This window comes from Empidonax traillii, unplaced genomic scaffold (genome assembly GCF_003031625.1).
Source record: "Empidonax traillii isolate 1590-97213 ecotype Southwest subspecies unplaced genomic scaffold, ASM303162v1 scaffold364:size1245619, whole genome shotgun sequence".
Lineage (NCBI taxonomy): Eukaryota > Metazoa > Chordata > Aves > Passeriformes > Tyrannidae > Empidonax > Empidonax traillii.
This window is the reverse complement of record NW_020955557.1, coordinates 739,932-764,716: the sequence shown is the minus strand read 5'-3', so window position 1 is coordinate 764,716 and position 24,785 is coordinate 739,932. Positions and strand designations below refer to the sequence as shown.

Genomic DNA, 24,785 nt, shown 5'->3' with positions numbered 1-24,785 from the left:
CTGCGAGGAGCTTTCGCTCTGGAACTCTCACAAAACCACCCCCGTGGGTTGTTCCGATGGCTCCTGCGGGGAGCCCACCCGGCTGAGCCAGGCTACCCCAGGGCAGTGCCCCCGTGGTCAGGGCCACCTTATGTCCCAGAGGGTGCCCGCAGAGTCGGGGAGGAGCTGATGTGCTCGTGCATCTCCGGGGTCATCGAGCATCCCTGACCCGCTGCGGGACACACTCGTCCTGCCCTCTGCGCTTCCCCGCGGCTTGGCCGAGCCCAGCCACGGGCGCTGCGTGCAAGGCTGCGCTTACAGCGGCTGCCCCGCGGCTCTCCAGCCCGAGTCTCCCGCCCAGCGCTGGTCCCGATTCCCGAGCCCCGGATCCCGGATCCCCCCGATTCCCGAACCCCGGATCCCCCCGCTCCCTCCCCCGCCGGCAGGGGGCGCTCTCCCGGCCTTCGGCAGCCGCCCCCGCCGGGGCCCCGCGGGGACGTTTCAGGAGGCGTGGCCTCAGGGCGGGGGCGTGTCCCGATGGGGCGTGGTCTCTGCGCGGGGGCGTGTTCAGGGCGGCGGGCGGAGCAGGAAATGGAGGCGTGAGGGGGCGGAGCGGCCGCACAGACCGCGGGCAGCGCCGCGCCCGCCCCGGCCCGGCCCGGCCCGCCCCCGCCGCGGGGCCGGCGTGAGAGGCTGCCCGGCGGGTGAAGCTGCCCGGCGGCGCTCCCTGCGCGCCTGCGGCCGGCGCGGCCCCCGCACCGCGGCGGCGGGAGGGAGGCAGGCAGGCAGGCAGGCAGGCAAGGAAGGAAAGAAGGGGCAGCCCCGGAGCGCGGCCGGAGCGGCGCATGGGGCAGCGGCGCGGGCCATGCCGAGGAAGGAGCTGCCGCTGCCCGAGGGCTGGGAGGAGGCGCGGGACTACGACGGGAAGGTGTATTACATCGACCACGGCAGCCGCACCACCAGCTGGGTCGACCCCCGCGACAGGTGGGCGGGGGCGGCGGGGCGGGACGGCGGGCGCGGTGTGGCCCCCCGAGCCGGGAGCCGGGCCGGACCTGGGCCGTGTCCCCAGCGGGCTCGGCGGGGCGGGCAGCGCAGAGCAGGACGGCCGCGGCTGCACCTGCGGGCCTGGCCGGGCTGCGCGGGAGGGTTAGCGATGGAGCGGGATCGGCGAGTTGTGTTTTGCAGTTTGGCTCCTCGTCTCCCTGCCCAGCTCTTTCCCCGTCCCAGCCATCCCGCCGTACCGAGGCCATGCGGCCCTGGCAGCGGGGAGCCCGCCTGGGTCGCAGCGGTGCTCGGTGGTTTCGGGGAGGGGTGGCAGGGAAGGGTCGCTGGGCCGTGTCCTGCATCGTGGCCCAGCTCTGCCAGCAGCTCCGTGGCCTCGCCGGGCTTGGCCATCGCGGAGGTCGCTGACTTCAGAGTGTGTCTCATCACCCCTCTTTGCCGCTCCCTTCCCTGCTGTGTCCCCTTGCTTGCTCTGAGTAGCTCTTTCCTTGTATCAGTCACTTAGAGAAAGTAAGAGGAACAGCAAAGTCTGCTGTTCGAGACCCAGGTAATTTTCCAAGCAGTGCTCTGTCCTAGCACGTTGTAGCTCCGTGCTTGAGGCAGTTATGGTGAGCCAGCACACAGGAGCTTGAGCGTGCTGGAAGCTCAGCTCCTGGATCGCTGTTGAAATCAGAAGTTTCTAAATTTCCCATTTAATGCTTTGGTAGCGGAAGTTCCTGGACGCAGCGACTCAAAAATCTGTGTCAGTGAGCTGGAAATCCCAGCAATCTGAAATATGCAGTTTGTCATTGATAAATTTCGCTCACTTCCCCATCTGACAGTGAGTGTTCGCCTTGTTATGGGGCAGAGAGTGTGATTTCTGCACTGGTGTTCCTCTCCTCCCCTTGCTCCAGTGATCAGTTCCTTGAAGGGATTTCCATTCGTGGTGGGATGTCAGGACTTTGCCTTCACTGTGTTTACTTAGACGGGTTTTTTGTGAAGCATGGAAGTGAATGATTGTCCAGTTTTACAAGATTTCAAGGAGTGTTCTGCATTCCAGGAATAATCCTTGTGTGTACTGTACACAAATGCAACCTGCTGCCAGCTGGGGGGTTTGGAACTCATCTTGGGGTAATGTAATGTGGTTCAGAAGGACTAGTAACACAGTTGTTTCAAGGTGGTTTTTTTAACCTTCATAAAAGTCAACAGAAGCTTAAATTAGGGATGATTTCCTGGCATCTTAATTTTGTTGCAGAGAATGAAGACAAGTGAGAAATCTAACAGGCCTAATAGAGGCTTATAAAAATTCCTGTGTGTCCTTGGTTAGTGATTCAAGAATGACAGAAATGACTAACTGGGTGCCTCGTTTAGCTGTGTGTACTGAGCTGTCGCAGAACCATTGCCTGCTCACCACTCTTAAAGGACAATATTCAAACGCACGCTGATAACTCCTATCACATGACAGATTTGTTGTGCACATAGAAATACACCTGAATACACGTGGCCCTGACGAGCTTTGCATCTGAGTCATCTTCCAGTAGTGCTGCTGAGAAAACAGCCTGTTTTGAGGAGTTTATTGGTCCAAACTGAAACAACTGTGTGACACAACAACTTGCCCATTAGCTGGGGGATGATGTGCTTGTATGAATTGAAATTCTGCTCTGATATACAGGAAAGAAGTTTCTCTTTCAAGAAATTTACCACTGGCTGTGAAAAACGGCTGATGGGAGGGATTTCTGATCAGCTCAAGTCATGAGGTGCCTGCTCCCTGCAGTAGTAAACCTGGATTTTCACACTGAGCATTGAACTTTATCAGTGCATTTAAAGTTTAAATGCTTGTCAGTGGTACTGTACCTTGGTAACACCTGTTGGGTTTTATTCAGGGTGCTGCAAGTGGTAGCAGAAGACAGGACAGGGAGGTTTTTAAACCTTCCTTAAATCTTTCATTCTAGCTTAATTTAGTGGAAATAAACACGAGCAGGGATACCATCTAGCTTCAGGGCATGGCCTCGCCCCTTGTTTTTGTGGCAGCAGTTGGTGTCAGGTTTGTAGTCCTGCTGACTGAGGTTGGCTCAATAGGCCATGAGGGAAGCAGAGTTGGCTGTGGGCACGCAGGGGAGATCCACAGCAGGGAAGGGGAGACAGAGGGTGAAAGGTGGGACCTCAGCTGGCCTTGGGCTGTGAAAGCAAAAGCTGGGCTGGTGGTTTTCCAGTTCTTGTTTAGTGCATGACACCAGTCCTGCAGAGGGGCTGTAAGAGGAGATGTTGGACTTTGCCAGTAGGAAGTCACTGGCACATGGTAGCATCTCACTCTTCTGTAAACCTGGCTATAGTGATGCTCAGGTGGCTGGAATCTTGATTGACCTTTCCAGACTTCAGGGCAGTCCTGAGAAACCTGTGGATGTTGGAGCATTTTGGGAAATCATCTTGAGATTAAATAATCTGAAGAATTTCGTGATTGAACTGTTACTGTACCTGTGATATGGTATAACAGAAAAGCATCAAGGTACCTTGCTTGCAGGAATATCAGGTTAAAAAGCTGTAAGGGGCAGTTCTGCTGAACGGTTGGAGAAAAAAAATCCCCAAACCTACTGTGTTTTCCCTTGTGTAAAAGGAAGCTCATGTAGCTGACTCTTTTTGCAGATTTGTTTGAAATTAGGTAATTCAGGAATTGGATACATAGTGTTATGGGGTATCAAACCTTACAGAGATAGGGGGGAAAATCTTGTCATTCCTAGTTCTAAAGCCAGGCATGACCTTTCAGGTATGCACCAGTACGTACCAGTTGGTAAACCATGCCAGAGAGCTGTCCCAGTTGCTTTCTGAACACAGAGGGTGCATCTGCTTGGGAAACTGCTGTGCTGGGGTGGCCAAACAGAAAATACCAGTGGTGGCTCAGAACTTTAGCACCAGCTTCTCCCTGTTCTTAAACATCAGCATGAGAAACACTTAAATATTTAACAGAGTACCCTGAGTGAGATTTCTGTTTTCATGAGACATGAGGGTTAGAGGTGGCATTTGGGATCCAGTGGTGTGCTGTCCTTGGGCTCTTTACACCAGGTTTAGGGAACCTCAACTCTCCCTCAGACTGTCTTGGAAGAGGATATTTTTTTTCACTTCTCCTTGCCTTTCAACCCAGAAATTTCAGGATTGCACTGGGGGTTTGGAGATGCCTGATAACGTGCCCCAGTCTCAGTTATTTGTGTTCTTGTACTATTCCTACTCACCTACTCTTGCATGAGGGTGTAAGCAGTTTTTTCTAGGTTATTTTAGATGGAGCTGACTGAACTTCTCATTTTACCTCAATCACTGGATTCCTGCTGAGAATGAAAGCTAGTGAAACAGGAGCATTTCTAGCTTAAGCTTGGTGAAGCTACTAAACAGCAGCAGATGTTTTCAGTTTTGGAAGGCAGCAGTGCCTCAGCTGATGGCCCTTCCTTTCTTGAGGGCTCTTGTTGCTGTAAAGGGTTGGAGATGTTCGTTAAATAAAAGCCCAGGTTCTCTGCAATTGCTCCCTAAATTCCCTTCCTACTCTACGTGGAGGTTTTCCCATTCTGAACCTCCAAAGTAGCGCTTTGGAGAAGAACCAATTTATGTGGTGTCACATGGAGAAGACCTTGTGTATTTAAAATAGTCAGGGCTACCTATTTACTCAGGAAGATTCAGGTTTGCTGAGCCTGAGGATTTTAGTGGAGAAAAGCCAGTTGTGTCGTGTAGAGAGCACCATCATCTAACCATGCCCTTCTAGGCTTCATGTGAAACGCTGCAAAGTATTTTGTCTTTGCATTATTCTGATCTTTAAGCTTTTTATCCCCAGTCTGCTCTGCACACTTGGTCTCCAAACCTCCTGTATTAAAGATTCAGAAATGTGAGCATCGTGCTAAAATTTCACATGTAACTGCCTACTCCTTGGATTATTTGCTTAACTGTAGCATAACTATAATCACTGGAATCAAGCTAAATATAGCTAACTTAAACGTGAGAGTTCTCCAAAGTAAAAGGGCTGGAAGAAGGGAAGGCAGTAAAAGGCAGCAGGGATAAAAGGAGCTTTTCTGTAGATTAAAATCAGTAAGAATAAGGAGAAGAGAGAAAAATTTTCCAAGATGGAGCATTTCTCTTCACTGGGGTTTTCTTTCATCAGTGGCAGCAGCACAGGTCATGCAGCTGAAGGCTCCTAGTTTGATGCCTGCTGCTGCCTTTCTTTACTGATAGCTAGCTAAGCACCCTGTCATGTATATGTGAATCTGCTGCTTTCTCGTGTTTGAATTCCCCAAAATAGCTGATTACTTTATAAAGAACAGGCAGCTCAGTGTGTGCCCATAGAAACTGCTGATGGCCGTTCTCCACGAGTACAGAAGTGAGTGACAAAAATGCAGTCTTCAAAGTCATCTAAGTGCCATCTCTGGGAACAGGTGTCCTAATGTGTAGGACTTGTGCTGTTCTTGCTTTCCACAGTAATTGGTTTACGTAAGTGCTAATGTATAGGAAGACAAGGACAGTAAGATTATTGTGACACTTTAAATTGTTTTAATTTATTAATATCAAGTGTCTTCCAAGATGAGGTAACACAGGATGTACCTGTGACTGGAAAAAGTGGATTGGAGCTGAAATCGATCGCACTGCTTCAGTTATGAAAAAAATCTGCCTTTAATTGTTCTATTTATTGTTTTGTTATTTGTTTTGGTTATTTTTTTTTTCCCCTGGACTCCCCAGGCAAGCCTGGTTTAGGATGTCTTGATCACTTTGGACACTGCAGGGACTCCCTTCAGAGTCTGTGCTCACTTGTGTAAGCTCCCTTCAAACTGGGGAAGGTGGCTGGAAACAACAGGTGTGATGCTTTTTAACAAGGGCATCACTGCTAAAGGTGTGGCATGCACACAAGTGCAGCGACAGAGGATGTTAGCACTGACTTTAGAACTACTAAAAGCATTATTTATATCTTCCCTTTGGAACGTGAAAAAAAAGAAAAAAGGCAAAATGAGAAGCTTTGTTAAGATCAGCAGCTTTTTAATGTATCTTGGGGAATTCTGAGTCTTAAAAGACCAGAACTGCTTTTGAAGAAATCTCCATAAATCATATTGTTTAGAAATATGTAGGTTGAGCTTCGTGTCCTGCTCTGGCAAGGTCATCTTGCTCACAAGATCAGTCCTTTAATTTTGCCTCAGAAACTGACAGCTTGTGAAGTTAGTGACACTGCCACTGACTGGAAACTTATTTGGCAACGGAATCAACTATTTCATCCCTATATAGGTCATGTATTTTCATATCAAAGTAGTTATCTTGATCTCCATCCAGTGGAATGTCAGGAAATTGGCTAGTAAATTCCAGGAGATGTGGATGTGACAGGTGAGAGGCAGCTGCTGTGTCGGTCACCTGGAGTGGCTGTTCAGTGCTGTTGCTGATGGGGCACTTTAAGCTGGTGCTGCAGGATAAAATTCTGTATCAGTGCAGGTTTGACTGAAAAATGTTATTTTGCTGTCTGTGTTAATTTTACAGAAACTGTGCTCCAGGTTGTGTGTGCTTGTGCAGAATCTTGTGGTGGCACAGCTGGGGTAGAGCCAGCAGGCTGGGAGGTGTGGGAGTGGGGCTGGCTCTGGTGGCAACCCGGGAATGCTGCTGAGGGTGCACTTGTGAAACTGTCCCCAGGCACTTGAACTGGTCAGGCTCTCTGCCAGCCCAGCTGAGGAGGTGTTCCCAGGGCTGGAGGTGCTCAGCTTTGCCCCATGATTTCTGACCGACTTTTATGGGGAGAATGGATTTGCTGGCGCTCAGGTGAAACCAGCAATGAGGCAGAGCACCTAATTCCTAAAGGAATTCTTCACAGGGCATCTTCATAGCTAGCTAGCACAGTTATGGGAAGATGAGTTTGCAGCAGACTTTTCCATGTCTGAATCTGATTTAAATTCCTCTAGCTCATGCCAGAAAATTTGTTGGAAGACATGGGAAGACTTGCCCCGAGGAGTTTACCGAAATAACTTGTATGTAAAGAAGGGGTGGCTCAGAGTGGTCCTGTCACTGACCCACCACTCCAGCTTTTCAGATGGGCTCTAATCTCAGTTGCTGGAGGAATGTATTAGTAAATGATTGATTCCTACTGTGTGCTCCTGAAGGTGCTCACTGCCCAGGCCAGCCTTGCACTCTGCTCAGCGTGCCGGGCACCGTCACCGCCCCACAGCACGTTCCTGAGCATGTTACCGACTCTGATCCCACTGCCTGCCACGACTCAAGTGTCCTGGGCTTCACCTGACACTCGGTTCTGTCAAGTATGGGAGAACTTCAAGCCAAACAGCTGGCTTGGGAAAGCCTTGCTAATCTCCCTGTGCCAGGAGCTGGCTGCCTGGACCTGGTGGCCTTGAGTGCTGCACCAGCAGGGCAAGTGCTGGCTGAAATAATAAATCAATAAAGAGGGGTGGCAGCAGCTTGGCAGAGTCAGGTGCAGGTATGTAGACTACTCCATACACGCATATGAGAGCTATGCAGATTGACCACTTCCTTGGGGAGAAATACTTTTTATGCTGGCTGGGTGCCAGTCATGAGACCTGTTTAGTGAGGTTACGTGCTTTGCTTGTGGTAATGAAGACTTAGCTTAAACTGCTCAAATAAAACCCAGAGTTCTTGTTCACAGAGCCTAAGGTTACTGCTCCCCCTCCCTTTTAAGCTACATGCATAGATAATTGGCTGAACAAACAGTGGGCAAAACTGCTCCCAGTAGAATAATAACTGCTTTTCACTGCCACTCATTCAATGAAGTGACATCTGGAAGACTCTCCAGACAGTCACAGGAGGTTTGGTGTGTAACAGGAAGATGCAAAGAAGCCAAATCCTACAGCTGTCAGTGTTCACTGGTTTTTTCATGCTCTTGGATGGGTTCTCCTGGCTTGGTTTGTTCTCAGTTTATGCTGATACTTATGGCTTCCACCCCAACCACGATGTTCTGCAACATAAGTACCCAACACATTTAAAAAGCAGATGAATTGCTTTCTGAGTCTCATAGAGGTGCTGTGGGGATTAATTAGTTCTGACGAAGTGCTTTCTGGCTGAGATGTCAAACTTATGTTTCAGGACTAATGGTATTGTTCTGTGAAACTGTTTAGTTCTCCTCAAATGCCTAATCACTATTTTAGAAGAATGTACTCTTTGGAGGAAAGCTTTATTGATTTAAAGCATGCAATAAACAGTATTGATTTGCAAGAGGCAGTCATTCATATCTGCTCTATGCAGAGCTGAGATGTAAGGTGGCCACACAGCTATTTTGAACTAAAATGTAACTGAAACTATTGCTTAAATGACCCTGCAGCAGTTTGCAAATTTCTCATATGTGACTTTCAACTGCCTTAATAGCCTTGTACTCAGAACAAGGGCAGTGCCCTGCTGAGGAGAGGGCTCTCTGCTATTTCATCCCTCACAACCCTACCACAGGGAGGGTGGCCTGCAGAGGAAAAGCAGTGGGTAAAATAATCTTCTGGACCTTTAGAGCACCACAGGAAAACGTAGGTAGTCCCAGAACTGCTCTGTAAAGCTGTACTGTGGATAGCTTAGTGCTTAATTTAGCTTGTGCCAGACACAACTTGGATTTCCTGTGCCAGCTGGTAGAAGACATGCTGGTGGCCCGGCTGTGCAGGCTTTCCCCTTGTCCGTGCAGCCTCCAGGCCATGGGGGGCACGAATCCTTTGGGACATCCTTCGAGGGGCTCAAGCAGGTTGGCACCACGGCTTGGCACAGCAGCAATCTGTTACACCACAGCACCTAACCCCAAGGGAACAAGAGGAGTCATCTCCTGACATCTTCATGAAGGTCTCATAGTTGGACTGTTTGAAAGATTGAGTATGTTTTTGAGCTGCGTATCCAAATTACCTCAATGGGGATTTGGGTGGGGATGACAATGGAAAGTATTTGACTGTCACACGTGATGCTGCTCTGCATATTATCCAGCCTGTTTCCTGGGAGGTATCTCGGGTTGGTGGCCTGCCTTGGGTGGTGCTGGTCAGCCAGCCTGGCTCAGAGGAGGTTGTGGTAACCCCTTTGGGAGTTGATCACACTCAGTGGGTAGAATTGGCTTGCTCTGCAGCTGCTGAAATGCAAGGGAGGAGGGGTGTGGGTGGGAGTGGGGAGGCAGCAGCACCCCAGGAACAGAGCACCCATTGTCCTGGGCTGGCAGGGACTGCCAGGTGGGTGAGGGTGGGCTCCTCGTGTCCTGCATTGCAGTAGTGCAGGTGGGTGTTCTGTGGTGCTCTAGAGCTGCTCTCCCAGTGCTGCTTTCCTTGAGTCTGCTGCTGCTCCACAGGGCTCCTGTAACTCACTGGGGGTTTACAAAGGTTTCTGCAGCGGTGTGTGTGCTGTGCTTCTGCATCTGATGTCACTAATCCAAGAGGTGTGACAGATCTACTGCCCCAGAGGGAGGTCCATGCTCAGGTGGTGATGCTGCTCTTGTCTCTAACAGCTCTTAGGTTGGTGCAGTGCTCTTTGGATGTGCTGCTGGTGTTCAGACCCCACCTTTATTCAGAATGGTGGCACTTGCTCAGCATCTGATGTGACTTTGCTTCAGTCTTCTGGTTGCTGCTTATGACATTTGTTGTTCTGATGGGAAGAGAGGGGCTTAGCTGTCCAGAGGCCTTTCTTCTTCCTTCTTTGGATGCAGCTTCTGTGTTCTTTATAGGATTTTTCCAGATGGTTCCTGTGACTAGTGGAGTGATACAAATGATGCAGCTTTATTGACTGCTGTTGCTCTGAATGAATTCCTGTATAGAAGAAATGGAAACTTTTCTCAAGGGAGAACTTGGTATGAAGAAGAAATATTTTTAGAGAAAAAAATAGTAAGGCTTATCTAAATTAGGATGACCTGTATCTAGTGTTCCAGGTGAGCTTTTCATATCAAATTGTGGGGTTTTTTTAAAAAGAAATAAGTATTCTTAATATGAATGATGTTTGGTATTGAAATTAAATCAGCACTTTGAGCAGACCTTTTTGTTGGAGTGTGTATGTGGGGATGCTCAGGTGTATTTGATGTGATGTGTGTTAACGCTGCAGAGAATAAGGAGGTTAAACTCTTCTGCTCAGGGTATTATTCAACATTTCTCAACATCTGGTCTCTCTCCACTTCAGTTGTCAGTTAACCCACTTGTTTAGGTTTTTCTGGAATTCCTTTAAGTCATCTCCACATCCAGCTAACCTAAATAGCTTGTCAGCCAGCAAGGCAGTAAGCCAGGCTTGCTGTTTGTCTTGTCTTGTGTCACTGGTAAAGACTTCACACCACAAGGTGTAATCATCAGTTACACAAGTTATTGCCTTGATGGGACACTTACTGTTTAATTCTCATATGGACACATACGCAGAGGGCTTTAAGCTGTTTAACAGTTCTCAAAAAGTAAGTTTTCCAGTACTGTAGACATAGGCAGATTTGTCTGGCAAAGAGATCTCTTTGCAGTCGTCAGTGAGTGTTATTCTGTCTTATTTTAATGTGTATATGCAGGAAAGTGAAATGTCCTGGCTGCTGCTGTGTCCCATGGTTTTCTGTGGCACCAACGTTTAGGAAGATATCTTAGACTTCCTGACTTTATTTTCCACTTTTTAAATGCAAATGTGGAAGCTTCCAGATTTCATTTGAATCCATCCTGTCCAATATCAATGTGGTATCTTTTCAGTTGAGTTGGTCTATAATTCTCAATAAAGGTAGACATGTTGTCGTATGCCACCTGTTAATTATTCATAAACTACTGTGTGGCAGGCATGGTGAGCTTCTCATACAACTGGCTTACTAGTAATTTAATTTCGAAGGTGTCTGCAATCATCTCCTTGATGCTAATGAAAGCATAACCTGAGTGTGAATACTTTCCTAAAGTACGTGGTGTTTGCTTGCCTGATCTCTTATACTCCTTTGGCACTACTCCTCACTTCCTTTTTAAGATTTCTATTTAGCAGAAAAATGTGTGGATGGAAGGGGAGGGGTATGAGGCAGAGAAACCTGGCTTGGTCATTTGTGAAAGAGTTGCATGTCTAAAAATCTCAGTTTGCAAAGAGAAATTTGCAACTGAACTGGTCACACAGAGTCCTCCACTCAGGCTTATTTTCACACATCCTTTGTAAATGCCACTCTTGTCCCTAAAGCAAATGTTCTGTGTTGAGTTCTCTCATCTTTATTCTCTATTTGTCCAGCAGTCTGTAGCTGATGCCCCATAGTGCTTCCTGGTTTATTTTCTATCTGCTTCCCAGACACAGAGTCCTGCAGCTTTGGATGGTAGTTCTGACTCATTGTGTTGAATGTCCAGTAGCTTAGCTGGGCTGGTGGCCCTTTCTAGTGGGGTCACTGTGGGTTTTGAGTCAGGTGCTGTGGTGGTTCTTCCCTCCTGTTGGGAAAAGGTCCCTCAGTTAATGGGGGAGGATATGACTGCAGCTGAACATGTCACAGTTCACAGTCTGGTTTAGCCCTGCGATCAGGCAATGACTGTTTGGGGGTGGGAGGATTTGCTCTTGGGTCGGACCAGGTCCCATCGTGTCTCAGTGGCTGCTGACAGAGCCCCAGGCAGTGAGATAGGGGCTGAGGCTCCAGCCTGCTCCCATTTGCTGAGCAGAGCCAAGTGACACCAGGTCCTTGAGAAAAGGTGGCATCTGGTGCAGTTTACTCCTCCTGTTAGGGTTTGGCTGTGTAGTAACAAAAATGAGAACAGCCCAAGTGGTAATTCACACCCCTAATCCTTCTGCTTGGAAGTCTGCTTGTGACACTTCTGGTGGAGTGTGGCAGGTTGGGAAGTGTTCCTTCGCAGTCAGATTTGGTACAGAATAGATTTTCAGTGAAATAACCAAAGTTAAATCATTTTAACAATGCCCTCCAAAGATGCTATTGTTTGAATTACTTCCCTGGGGTAGTCGGGCAGATGTGTGGCAAAGACTCTGAGTGATGGTGCCTCTCTTATTGTTGAAGACAAGCTGAAATGCTGCTTTGGTCCAACTGCTTTGTGACCAGCCCAGATGCCCGTTGGAAGGTGTAGGGAATAATGGAGTTATGTCAGTATGAATTAGGGATTTTACCGTAACACTTTCATTATTTATGTGGCATCCTCCATCTTTATGGAGGGTTTACTTCCCCTCAAACAGTGTCTTTGCAGTGGAAGGCAAGCTGCCACTACATACCTTTGTGTTGCCAGCTCAGTGCACTCCTTTTTCCAGTGGTTGTTGCTGCTTCAACTTAGTCACTCACAAGCTGTATAAGACTGTTGCTTAGTTCTCTTATGGCCATGCTTACAGGGTCTTTAAAGCCTTTCCTAAAGTAAGCATTTCATTTTGCCTGATGGGAGAAGGAGGTTTATGGAGTTTGGAAAAACAAAAAAAAAAAAAAAGGGGGGGGGGGGGAGGGAAGAAATACGCTGTAGGTAATAGATTCCAAAAATGCAAATTTGTTTAAGCAACCCCTTAAAAAGAAGGGAGGGAAGAAGGAATTGAAGATTAAAACCTGTGTTTATATACATGTAGAAGCTGGAGGCAAAGCAATCCATTCATAAATATACAATAGGATTTATGTCATGGTGAGAAGTGCTACATGCATATTCATGTGTAATTTGCAAATCCTTTGGCGATTAAATACTTTACTCCAAACTCAAGAACTAAATAACCTTCTTGTTGAAATGAGATGTCCAAAGGCTCTAATGCTTCTCCAGTGGAGGGGAAAGGCTGGGTGGTGTAATAGATCTGATACTTTAATTTTCACTCTATTAAAAGATTTCTGGTGTGCTTTGGGCATTATTTTATTAGAATAATCAGTAAGTTTTGAACAAAACACAGAGCGGAGAATTGCAAGAAATATTGTAAAGCCTATCACGCTAAGAGAAGCAAATAGGCTTAGAAACTTGTTAGGGTGTTTTTCTCAACCTGATTTTATTGTCAAATACCTTTGTCTAAGCTTTCATATCCCGTAGGTAAGGAAGGAGGCAGATAAGTAACAGCTTGGGGTGCCTCTGTCTGAAATAAGTAGCCTTTGTGCAAGTGGAGTGAATTGGCTTTAAAAGATGTGGCCTCAGTTCCTCATGTAACACTAAAAGAAGAATATGAATACACTGTTGCTGGCGCTTTTGGCTTTCAAAAGCATTCAAGTATCACAGACAAAGTATCTACTTTCTAACATACGAATGGGAAAAAATACTGCTGAGGAATAACTGTTTGCTGCAACTTGGGTTGCTGCAGCTGGTGAGCGCTCATGAAGGCATTCCTGGGTAGGGTGGGGGGATGTGACTGGTTGATCTTGCCCTTCAGTCATCAAACTAAATGATACTCTGCAAACGGGACTGCAACTGCCAGGCATCCATCTGAAAAAACAGAACTCAGCCTATGCCTCTGATACCACTGCGATACAGCTGGGACTTACAATGTGGTTGTGTTACATGCTTTGTGCCTGCCCTCACCTTCCTTAGGGTCCTTTTGCAGCTGGATTTAGCAGTCCTGTGTCCCCTCTAGATCCACCAGCTGCTTTGCTAGGACAGCAGACTGGTGGCCACGTAGCATTGGAGCTCTGTGATGGCTGATGTTTGTGGATTGCTACAGGCAGTTACTATAGAACTTCTCAGTTTTTAAAGATGGACCTAAGCCTGCTCAGTTCCAACTGTGTAAATTCCCTGTTTACCCTTTGGGAAAAGCTGTGGTTTATTCTTGTGTTTGGACCATCACAAACTGTTGCTTGCTGTGCTCTCTCATGTGTTCTTGATGGCTCATTTTGGAATTGCTCCTTTTTGGTAACTTTATGAGCTCTTTTTCCTTTATGCATGGTTTTGCATTGGCAGAGTATAAGGTACATCCATGCTGGATGGGAAAAGCCAGCAGAGTTCTTGTGTTCTTTCTTCCCCGCTGAGGTTAGTCTGTCTTGGAAAGTTGTGTTGTCTGATTTAGCTTTCCTACTCCTGTTTTGTAACAGCTCGCTTGCAGAATGCTTTGATTGAGCTGAACAAGACAGAGCAGTGCACTCAATTCACTGAGGACTATATATGTATGGTTCTGGCTGGCACAGGTGTAACAGATTGCCCTTTTAGTCCTGTTTACTTGTTTTTCTCATTCAGTCACAGGTAGTTTCCGCTCCTTGGTGATCAGAGAAGAGCCCTGGATTCCCTGTTTGCTGTCTTGTGCTGTGATCAGGGAAGCACATAGCAGAGGCAATGTCCCTTCGGTGCTTGGGGCTCTGCTGTACAAAGCTGTACTTCAGTTGATTTGAAATAATGTCTCCAGGTAACAGGAAAGTTGTTGATTTTACAATGAGCACTGAGAGTTTGTATCATCTGCCATGTCAGAGCATCAGCTGTTTGAGCTGGTTGCTGGTCACAGGAGGGAGTGTAAATGCAGCACTGGTACTTGAAGAGTATGGTGTAGTTTCATAAAAAGGACAAAACTGAAGGAAATAAATCCAATTCTCCTTAAATTGAGTCCTGAGTTGGTGACTTCTTGGCTTTAGATGTTGGACACTTCACCCATGAAGCAGTTCAGGTGCACACAGAGCACAAGGCATGATCTCCCTGATTACTGTGAGGCTGTATGAGCTGGTTTTATGCAAATATTTTTTCTTATGTATTAATGAGGAAAACTAGAAGAGATACATTTATTAACAAGTCTCCTGTTTTAAATGAGTGCTGTTTAGGTAGGGGCTGGATGGGAGGTGAATTTGTTTCCCCCCTGTTTTAGTAAATGTAAGTGGTTGCCTCTGGATCTGTCTCAGAGGAGTGCAGTGAACCATTGCAACCACTTGTACTTTTGCTGGTCGAAAAGATCAAAATCTTTGCCCTAGGGCTTGGTTCTGGCTGTGGACCTGAGCACAAGCCCCACTGACAGGGCTGGAGGAGGCTGAGGAGGGACTGAGCCATCCTGCCATGGGAGGTGGCCGCTCCTTTAGCCCAAGTGCCCACATGACTCCTCCCCGAGCTTGCTGGCACGCAGGAAACTGCTCCCTCTTTTTTGGGCAAGGTTTCTGCTGGTGCAGTGAGTTGGAATGGCCCAAGGACTGTCTGGCAGCAGTGACCTGCAGGGGTGGGAGTGACCTTCCTGCCAAACGTGGTTCTCCTGGAAGTCGTGGCTCGCTCCTGAGCTGCTGTCGGAGCAGTTGTGCTGTGCTTGCCTGGCACCACGGGTGGCAAGTGTGGGTTCAGCCAGGCAGCTGTGTCACTTGTAGTTTGTCTTTCAAAGCAGACAGCTTAAATATCAGATTGATGCTTTCTCAGTGCTGCGCTGTGGGCTGTAATTCCATCTGCTGCGACACGGTGAAGGTGACACCTGAAAAGGTGTGTGCTGCTTTCTGGATGTCCTCCCTGTATCTCCTGCATACATAACTGGAGGCACCATTTTACCTGCATGCTGGCCTTGCTCAGTGTGTGGTTGCTCAGGAGCCTAGCAGAACACGCAGTATTTTTCTCTGAAATGCTGTTTGAATTTCAATGTCATATTTCATTCATTCCGAGCACTGCAGTTTCTGCAACATCACTGCCCTTTGTCTTCTCCGGTCTGGAACAGTGGAAGCATCTGTTTATGCCATTGATCTGGCAATTATTAGAAGGACATCGAATAAAGGACATTATTAGTGGATAGGAGGAGTATTCAAAGACCTCTGCCCGCAAGGTCTGTGTTTTTAATAGTTCTGCAGATTCATCACTGATTTTGGAACTTGATAACAAGTTGGTTCCCTGGATCAGTCTGTAGATTAGATTAAAGTTACTAGACAAGGGCAGCAAGAGTATTTTATTTGCCAGAGAATTTCAGCTTGGTCTTTGCAGGTGAGCTGAACTGTGGATAATGATTTATTTAGCTGAGCTGATGGGAGTAAGTTAATATACATGTTGTGAATTCTGCATGGGTGGTGTAGATAGGCATTTGGGTAGAAATGAATAAAAAGGATAAGAAAGTGAAACTAATTGCTAAAAAAAATAAAAATACTGGCATGGAAGTTGTATTTCATTCAGGTGCTGATGGTGAAGTGGTACTCAGTTAAGCAGCAAATTTCAAACCTGTGAGCTCTCATGATGGCTAGCTTAAGTCCAGACATGCAGTACTGTAAGGCACAATGTCAGATCCATTAAACACAGCTTTGACTTAAGGATGAAAATGAATAGCTGAGATATTTTAGGTAATTGCCTTGAGCAGCAGCGATGGTTGTATTCTAACAGCCTCAGTGAGCTATAAACAAGCTACAGCTGAGGCCAGATCAGGCAGCTGATAATTGTGCACAGTGCCTGGCATAGCTTGGTTGGAGAGCAGCACACACCGTGTGTGAGGCTGTTCTCCCTGGTGTGTACCCTGAGCTCCCTTACAGGGGAGGTGTCTGTACCCACACAGCTCTGGTTTCCATAACACTTTCCACCTCCCCAGCTGCTTCAGTTTTACCTCAAGTGTCTTGCTACAAATACTGGTTTTGACTGAGTGAGACTGACTCATTCAGCTGCTGCTTATCCTTTGGCATATATAAAGGCTGCAAAACCTGATAGTTATGGAGAAAAAGTGTTACTGAGGGATCTTGGCATGAAATACTACTTTACACTGTCTGGAAAAAACCCAAACCAGCTTTTTCCTTCCTTTTTTTTTTTTTTTTTTTTTTTTTGGTGTTGGATGGGAGAAGGGAAAAGGCAGCTGAGGTAAAGGGCTGTCTTTCTAACAATATCAGCTATAAAGGATTTGGATTGTGCATAGAGAAGACTGGCTTTGAACTAGTTTGTTTTTCAGAACCTTGCTTTCTAAAATTCAAGGGAAGGTACTGGTGACCTGGAGCATTCCAGGCCCCCCAAGAAAAATCTCAGGAGTGAAATGTCTTGTGCCTTTAAAGCACCTGCAGATCCTGCCAACTGTTTGCCTGGTTGCTCTGCACAGAGGGTTTATTTTGTGAGCAGAGCACAGATGTAGCTCACCATCTTCTTTTCCTGGCTACATCCCCCGTGTTGAAAACTGAGAGAAAATACCTTGTTACAGATGGAAGGCATCTGGGGCTTGATGAGGCACGAAGAAAGATGTGATTTCCTACTGTGCTAGGTTTGTGTGGTCTCTGCTACATTTTAGGATCTTATTTTGACCAACTTATATTTTCCAAGACAAAGCTGAAACTCTGACAGAGTTGGTGCCTTCTGCTGCTTCCCTTGATTTGTAGGGAAAGAGAAATGTGTGAAAATGGGGGTGGTTTGGCTTCACATGTTACAAAGCCCTGAAATAATATTCTGTGTCTTATACACCAAATGTTTAAGATCATTCTATTTTTGGAGTTCCCGTTAACTAATAGGTAAAATGGCAATACATAGAAGGTAAAAATGGAAAATTCAACGCCAAATACAAAGTATAGCATAAGCTATAGGTATATGATTGCTTAGGATAGGGCTTTCCATAGGATGTAGCCATGCTGTGGGGATGAAACTAGTTGAGGGGGCTTAGAACTCACCTGCGTGTTATTTTGGATATTTAGAGATCTTGGAAGCTCAAGTGAAATCCTCAGCAGAAGGAATAAGAAACGTCAGAAACATCGTAGAATCCATCAAAAACATAGCTATTGCTCTTAAAAGCAATAAGCGCCTAAAAAGCACATTCAGCACAGAAGGGAGCCCTGGTCTGAGCCATCATCTGGGGTGCTCTGGGGAGAGCTGTTTCCTTGCAGTCGATCTGCCTGACATCAGTGACAGCAAATCTGGGCACTCGTAAATGAAGACAGAATGGCTGAAAGGAAGAGACAGTATCCCTGGTGTGCCACAGCACTCTCTGTCTGGCAAACACCTAGGACAGAGATCTCCATCTGGCGTGGGCTCGGCCCTCGAGGAGTGGCTGCTGCCATAGGAACCGAGGTCCCTACCAGTGCCCTTCTGCCGGGATTAAATCCGGGACAGCCACGTTATGGCAGGCACTGCTGCTGGCTCCCATGTCGAGCTCTTCTGTCTTTACAACCCATCACCTGCACTGCTGCTGTGTCCTCACTGGCATCACTCTCACAGCTTCAGAATGTGGCTCAAACATTATGCCGTGCTCTGCTTGCAGATGCTCGGCGTAGTTAAAAAAGGGAGTAAGGATTTTCAACATCTTTGGGGAAGCAGTATGCGCAATATGTGCAACTGCTGGGTCACCCCAGCCAGTCAGAGCCTCTTAGGGCTCAGCTTTGTATTCAGATGCGCTGGTCTGCGAGCTGCAGACATTCCAGATACTTGTGTTCATTTTGGCTGTATCCAGGCACGCACTCACAAAGAGCAAGATGCGTGCAGTGAAGTATAAATCCCGTCCTCTAATGACTCAAAGCACTGTTGTGTGCGCATACATGCTTAACAGATTGTATAATTAGCTGGCTTTGTAGGCAGGCAGCATGTATGATTCTCTAGTAGCTACCTAGAAATCCTGTGTGGTGTAGGGGAGTGCATGTGGGTCCTTCAGCTTGTGGTATCCATGCAGTATCCAGCGATGACTGCTGGGTGTGAGGGAGGGGGCTGCATCCCCTGTGCCAGGAGGAGAAGGGCTTCCCAGGCCCAGTGCCATCACCTCTGCCTGTTCCCCTGAGCCCTGGGCTGGCAGCAGCTATTCCCCCTTGGCTGCTGATGCTGGGCTGGTTTGGCTGGCGGCTCTGGGCTGTAGGGACAGGGGCTGTCCCCAAGGGCAGTCCCCACACTGTGTCCTTGAAGGCAGGCTCAGCAGATCCTGTAGCTTCAGCATGCACAGCATGAGTTACCACTAGAGCCCTTCTGTTGGCCCGTGAGTTTGATTAGGCGTTGGCCCGGACTGGAATCTGGTTTTATTTGAAATACTTAATTCAGAAATGTTAATCCCAGAGGTCACCAGCCTCGCTGCAGAGCTATCCCGACCCTGCAGTGCAGGAGCTGCTGGTCCTGCTGGCGCAGCGGCTGCGGTGCCTGCTCGGGAGAGAGAGAGAGAGGTGTTCCCAGCCCCGGGATCGGGCTGCCAGCGAATAGAAAGGCTGGGGTTTACTGCTGCGGAGGAATGCGACAGGTTGTGCCGGTGTCCGGGAGACGAGAAGGGTGGGAACACGCACCAGGGCCCAGGGCTGCGTGCTTGGGATTTCATTGGAGCCGGGGAGGAGCCGGTAGGGGAGCGAACATGACCTTGAAAATCCTTATCGAGATGAAAAGGTGCAGTCAGCGAGCACATTCCTCCGCGGCCACGCTGCTGCACAGTGTGACAGCCAGCGCTGCGGCTGCACAGAGCTCCACAGAGCTCTGCCGGGGCTCCGGGAGTGCCTGCCCACAGCCCGGCAGGGCTGTGGTCTGAGGGCGTGTAAATCCAAGGGATCAGCTTCTAAGGCTGATGGTTTCTGTGCATTTATAAGTAATAATAAGCCTGAAGGCAGCAGCAAGGCAAAGCCTGGCAGGTGGAGAAGATGGGCCACTCGAGAGGACCAGTTTTAATTACGATTCCAAGGCAGATGAAGCTCATCTACGAGTTTGGTGCCCAGAAATCTGGTGAGCAGCCAGGCAGCTCATCACAACCACCAAGGGGGGGGGGGTATGGTTTTCCCCAGTGTTGCTCCTGTTCCTGACACTCCTCTGTCCCTGGCACACTGCTGACTGCCGAGTCCTGCTAACCCAGCTGGGAATTCACTGGGCAGGACAGTCTGGGTGCTGTTCTGCTGTGTTTTCGGGCTAGAAGCAGTTTGTGGAAGGGCTTGGAGGGTGCAGTAGGGGAGAGCAGAGCTGCTGGACTGGGAAGAGGAGCAAGGAAAAGCTGTGTACGGTGTAAGGTGTGAGAGATGTTTTTTATGGGAGCGACAAACCATTAGCCTGGCTCAGTTGCTGATGTTTTTGTGCTGTGGATCCAACACAATTCTCCCTCCCTTCCTCCCCTGTGCTAGCACGTGTACATGTACACTCACATGCTAATTCAGGTTAAGAAACTGCATCTCCTAGAGATTGATCCTTTTCTAAAATGCTTTCTGTGTGCTTTTGATCCTGAACTGTGTCCCAGAGAAGTGACACCGTGCAGATAAAGCAACTCTTGCAGTGCAGAAAAGAAATCAACACTACTGTATGTGCTGTAAAATGGAAAATGCTGCATTCCTGAAGAAATCTAAGTATCGTTTCAGCTTCACTGTGGTACTTTTGTTGCTGAGGCTGCACTGCAGCTTTGGGAGCAGATACTTAAAATTCATTGGTTTGTGGTGGGGGTTTTTTTGTTGGGTTTTTTTTTTTTCCTCTCTTGACAAGGATAGAATAAAAACCTGTCTTTCTCTGTGAGTATATGAACTTACCCTTGTGTGCTGTGTGCTTTTTGTTGAAGGAATTCAGGCAGTGTCTTTTAGATAATTCCTTTCTAAATGCTTAGCTTAAGAGCATTTGGGTAAAAACGTTTTCTCACTTAACAAATCCACATCCTTCTCAGTTTTAGAGGATCTAGGTGTGTGCTGTGAGTTTGGTTGTGTGCTGATGATTTTGAGGCATTCATTCTTAGGCACTGTGGAATGGAGTGGCTTCTGCTCAGGGCGGTGGAACGTGCCCATGCCATAACTTCAGCTTTTGTCTGCCACGATACTTGATTAAGACAAATCTAGCATCTCTGGCTTTTTTTCTTTGAAGTTATCCAGCTTGTAAAGCTGGGATGAAATGCAGCCTGTTTGGTGGGGTTCACCTGCTTCACTTTCTAACGTGGAACAATTAGCGTGGTGGCACTGAAACCAGTGTCTCTGCTGTCATACATGCCAGGAGCTTGGAACGAGGTACATACCTACTACACGTGCACGGGAGAAGTGGGAATACAGAGATACCAAGAAGACACAAACAGTCTGTGTTTTTAGCCACCTTCACCAGGGTTTATCAGAAAGAGGAAGATTGTTCCTTTGGAAGGAGGTTCCTGTACTCTTGGTCATACACCAAAGTAAAATAGTGGCTAAATATTAATAATAAGACTATGTGAGGTGTGCCTCTGACACATACCTAGAGCATGAAGTGTGAGCAGCAGTGATGAGGTGGTATGTATGCTGAGTCTCTGCTTAGTGGAAAGAAATGCTGTATGTTTTGAACTGAGGAATAACCTAAAAGCTTTTGATATCTGGTGCCTATGTAAAGGTCTGTTGGACACTTCAAAAATTATAATACAATGCATTAGATAGAAACTTGGTTAACTGCCTCAGGCCACAACATATAGCAGTCTTTCCTCCACAAGGCCCTTACAGCAAAAATATCTGCCAGTGGAAGATGGCACTTTGACACATATGCGTGCTCATGTTTAAAGATGTTACCTGAAGAAGACTTTCAGGTGGTGGCACAGTTTCAGTCTTTAAAGTAGACGGTACCAAAACCAGAGTTCTTCTCTCAGGTTGACCTAAGCTGTGGTCCCTGGCCTGCACCTCTCTACAAATGGACTATTTTTACTCTTCCTGAACTCAGTTCTGGGCACGTAAATCCTCAGCCAACTGCTTGTGCCTCTTCAGAGCTGGCAGAAGGACTGCGAGTGGGCTTTAAACCACACAAGATAGGTGGGGAAGGGCAATGTCAAGTGCAAGAGGCATTATAACTTCCATGTTAACAGAAATTTCATCTGTTGGCAAAACATACCGATAGCGGATCATTAAAAATAAATGATGTTTATAAGAGTAAATCAATCAAACTCACTTGGTGATGCAAATCTCACTTTTGCTGTCCTCAGATGCGTGAGCAACCTTCAGTACTTGTTGATTTTTATCGACTCCCTTGCGATGTGTGAAGTACTGAGCTATGTTTAGTGCTTTGTACAGTTCTGCCTATAAATGCAGTTTGGCATGATTTTTTTGGGTGGCTTAACTACATGGTAAATCAAGGCTTTGTTACTTTGGATGAAAAAGAAACTATATTATGAATTCTATACCCTTACCATCAAACTCTTTACATCTCCTAAAGCTTTACTCTCATGAGGTTGTTTTAGACATCTGTTCTTGTAGTTCTTGACATTTCTGTTTATTTTTATACAGTATGGCTTTTCAGGAACTGAGAAGACATTGCATCAACACTTACAGTGACAGTAGTAGATAGTAAAGCTGATACTGTGAATTCCAAGTGCTTTTGTGCTTCAGCAGTCACTGCATCCATCAGCTGAGGGCTGTGCAACCTGGACTTTCTTCCCTTTGGATCAGAAGTGAGTTGCCAGGCTTTCATTCCCAAAGGATGCCTTCAGTGCTAACTCGCAAGGCTGAGTCTGTTGAAATAATTTTGGTTTACCCCTCTTGCAGGATATGTCATGGATTACAGTTACCAGGGCAGTGCTTATGCTGAAGTACATATTCTGTACTTTGAATTCACAGTTCAGGATTGCAGTTTCGTTTTCTCCACTGCTCCAAGATCATCTTGACCAGGCATCTCCTCTGATTCTTGCAGGCAGTCAGAAATATTCCTGTTCATACCTGGTACTGCTGAGTTTACAATGGTATGGAAGGGGCCCATGAACTCCTGTGACTGCACTGAGGCCTCTTTGGAGTTCACTTGACTTGGTATTTTCCTCTGTGTGGCTGGATTCCGCTCCATCTGGACAAGATTTCCAAGTTGCCAGACTGATGTCAGATCAGAGAGCCAAGAACTGATCTAGGCATTGCATAAAAGCTGAGTGGCTGCAGCTGATCTACCTTAGGGCAAAGAGCAAAAGGGGCTGTGGTGGTGCCCTGCTGCTTGCCTAGATTATGTTCTGCAGGGGATGCAGACCAGAGAGCCTGCTAATGTTGCCGTTTGGGATTGGGACCATCAAATAGCTATGTAACTCAGTAAGAATGTTTATAATGCAGAAATAGCAAGCAGGCAGTCCTGCTGAAGCTGCTGTACAGAGTCAGTGCTAGCAGGAGGTGGGCAGGGAGCAGCATACAAACCATGTGCATGTGAAAACAGCCTCTTGTGCTTCCCTTGCCCCTTTGCAAATAGGCTTTCATACTAGCAATGCTTGGTTTCTCCATTGGGTAGATGAGGTCTCTAGATGAGTCCAGTGATGCCATCCTAGAGTTGTCTATTTTCCCACTCCAAATGCCATGTGAATAAAGGGCCCAGGAGCTGGCAGTGTTGCAGGAGGTATTCACTGTCATACTGCTTCTTCACAGTAGAGATAGAACATGCTGGTGAGAAATGCGTTTCTTCTCAGAGAATTAAGGTTTGTCATCACCATACATGAAGTGAAAATTCAATGCTCAATGAAGTTCGGTTGTGGAGTGAATCCCAAGTCTGTTCCCCTTCACAGACATCCTGATGGTCAGCACCATGCTCACTGCTGCACTGCCTGTCTTTGCCTGCTGCTGTCCATGGATAGTGTGTTCCTGAATGCCGAGGGACAGCAGTTGTTCAATTCTTACCTCCTTGCTGACATCTCAAATATTTATCTTTTCCTGACAGCAGGTATTGGTTCCCTGCTTTAGGAGATGTGTTGTGGGGGGAGTCTGTCCTAAACACCTCCTTATCTTGAGGCATCTTGCCAATGTAAACTGCTGCCACCCACGCTATGGGCAGCCTTTCAGGGAAGGAGGAATGCTGGCTGTAAGAACACAGGCAAGCCTTCCAGTTCCTAATCTCCCAAATATGTCAAGAAACTAGTTTGACTACTCTGGATGTTTGGTAGACAATTTATCCCTTACTGTGAAGTGACCAGTCCCCTTCTTTGAGAACAGTTGAACTTCCAAGTGAAGACAGAACTGACTTGTTTTTAGCCAGTCTACTCAGGCTGTGGCAGGTGGCAAGGCTGCTTATCCTACAAGAACTGCAGGCAACTTCAGCCATTTAAAACTAAAGACATTTTAATTACTTGCTGCTTAATTTCCAACTCTTGCATACTTTAAGTTCAGTTGTGTTGCACTGTTCTCATCTAGTTGTACCTTACTCTTTTATATCTTTTCTGCCTAATCAGTTCAGGAAAGCATGCAGGATATACAGGCTGGCAGGCAAGTTAATGTTGTGAGAAGCCTCAGCTCCCATTTCCTGACTTTTTAACCTTGAACTATCCCAGGAATTTTTGCATTTGAGTGATTAAGAAGGTATGAACTGACCTCCTGCCTCTCTCCTGCTTGCAGAACCAGTTTGTTAATCTCTGGGAATGATCTAAAATCTGTAAGTGGTTTTTGATGGTCTTTTCCTTGCAAACAACTTAGTTTCTTTGCTTCCAGGGATAAATGATATGTACTGAAAAGGAATACATGGGCAAACAGACTGTCAGTGTGTGTAAAGCAGAGCTTGTAGACATGCAAGCCTTTCAGAAGTGGATAGAACAAGCAGTTATCTGTTCAACTGATGTGTTCTAGGCATGCTGGTAGAGACCGATTGGGTCATAAATAGTGTATTATATACAAAATTATGCTTCCATGATTGTGTTTGACCAATAGAAATGTATTGTTATTAAAGGTATAAATGCATTAGCGTTTGGAATGCTTGAAATACAGACTTGTTGTGAGACTTTCAGGAGTCTTTGGTGTCTCCTGATCTCTTTTGTGGAGAATCTACTTGGGCAGCCTGTGACTTAACTTCTGTAGAACAGGATAATTTAGATGTTACCTGCTTATGTGAAAGGGTCTGATTTAACAAATTACACGCAACTCAAAATCACCTTAACAAGGTACAGAGGTTATTCTCATGGCTTGGCCAAAGAGCAGTAAAGGACATCACTGAGTTCTTGTGTCAGTAAAAGTGTTTAAAATGATGACATCTTGGAAAATAAGCTGTGAAGATAGATGTTGATCTTGCTTATCCTGCAGGTGACCCAATGCATGGAGCATTAGGGGCCAGGAGGAGACACAGGATGAGAGAGATCTTCAGGAGGCTGAGAAGATGCTCGATAACCATGGCAACAAAAGAAACCACTTCTGAAAAGCAAACAGCTCTGCAGTTTGAGTTGTTTGAGCACATGTGTTGATTATTTTAAGGCATTTCTATTGGTAATGTTTCTGTTGTGCT

At 46.8% G+C, this 24,785-nt stretch overlaps 1 protein-coding gene across 2 annotated transcripts in view; it reads left to right on the top strand.

Moving 5' to 3' along the window:
• The first annotated feature begins 620 nt into the window (after window positions 1-620).
• Window positions 621-24,785, top strand: part of WWC1 (WW and C2 domain containing 1) — a 67,059-nt gene continuing 42,894 nt past the window's right edge. The window contains exons 1-2 of one of the 2 annotated variants that reach the window (XM_027892720.1): window positions 621-664; window positions 819-963. In XM_027892720.1, the coding sequence (XP_027748521.1) occupies window positions 845-963 (119 nt within the window). In that variant the 5' untranslated portion in view covers window positions 621-664; window positions 819-844. Of the gene's footprint in view, window positions 665-798; window positions 964-24,785 lie in introns of those variants that run through there. The other variant, XM_027892719.1, reaches the window with a different exon arrangement.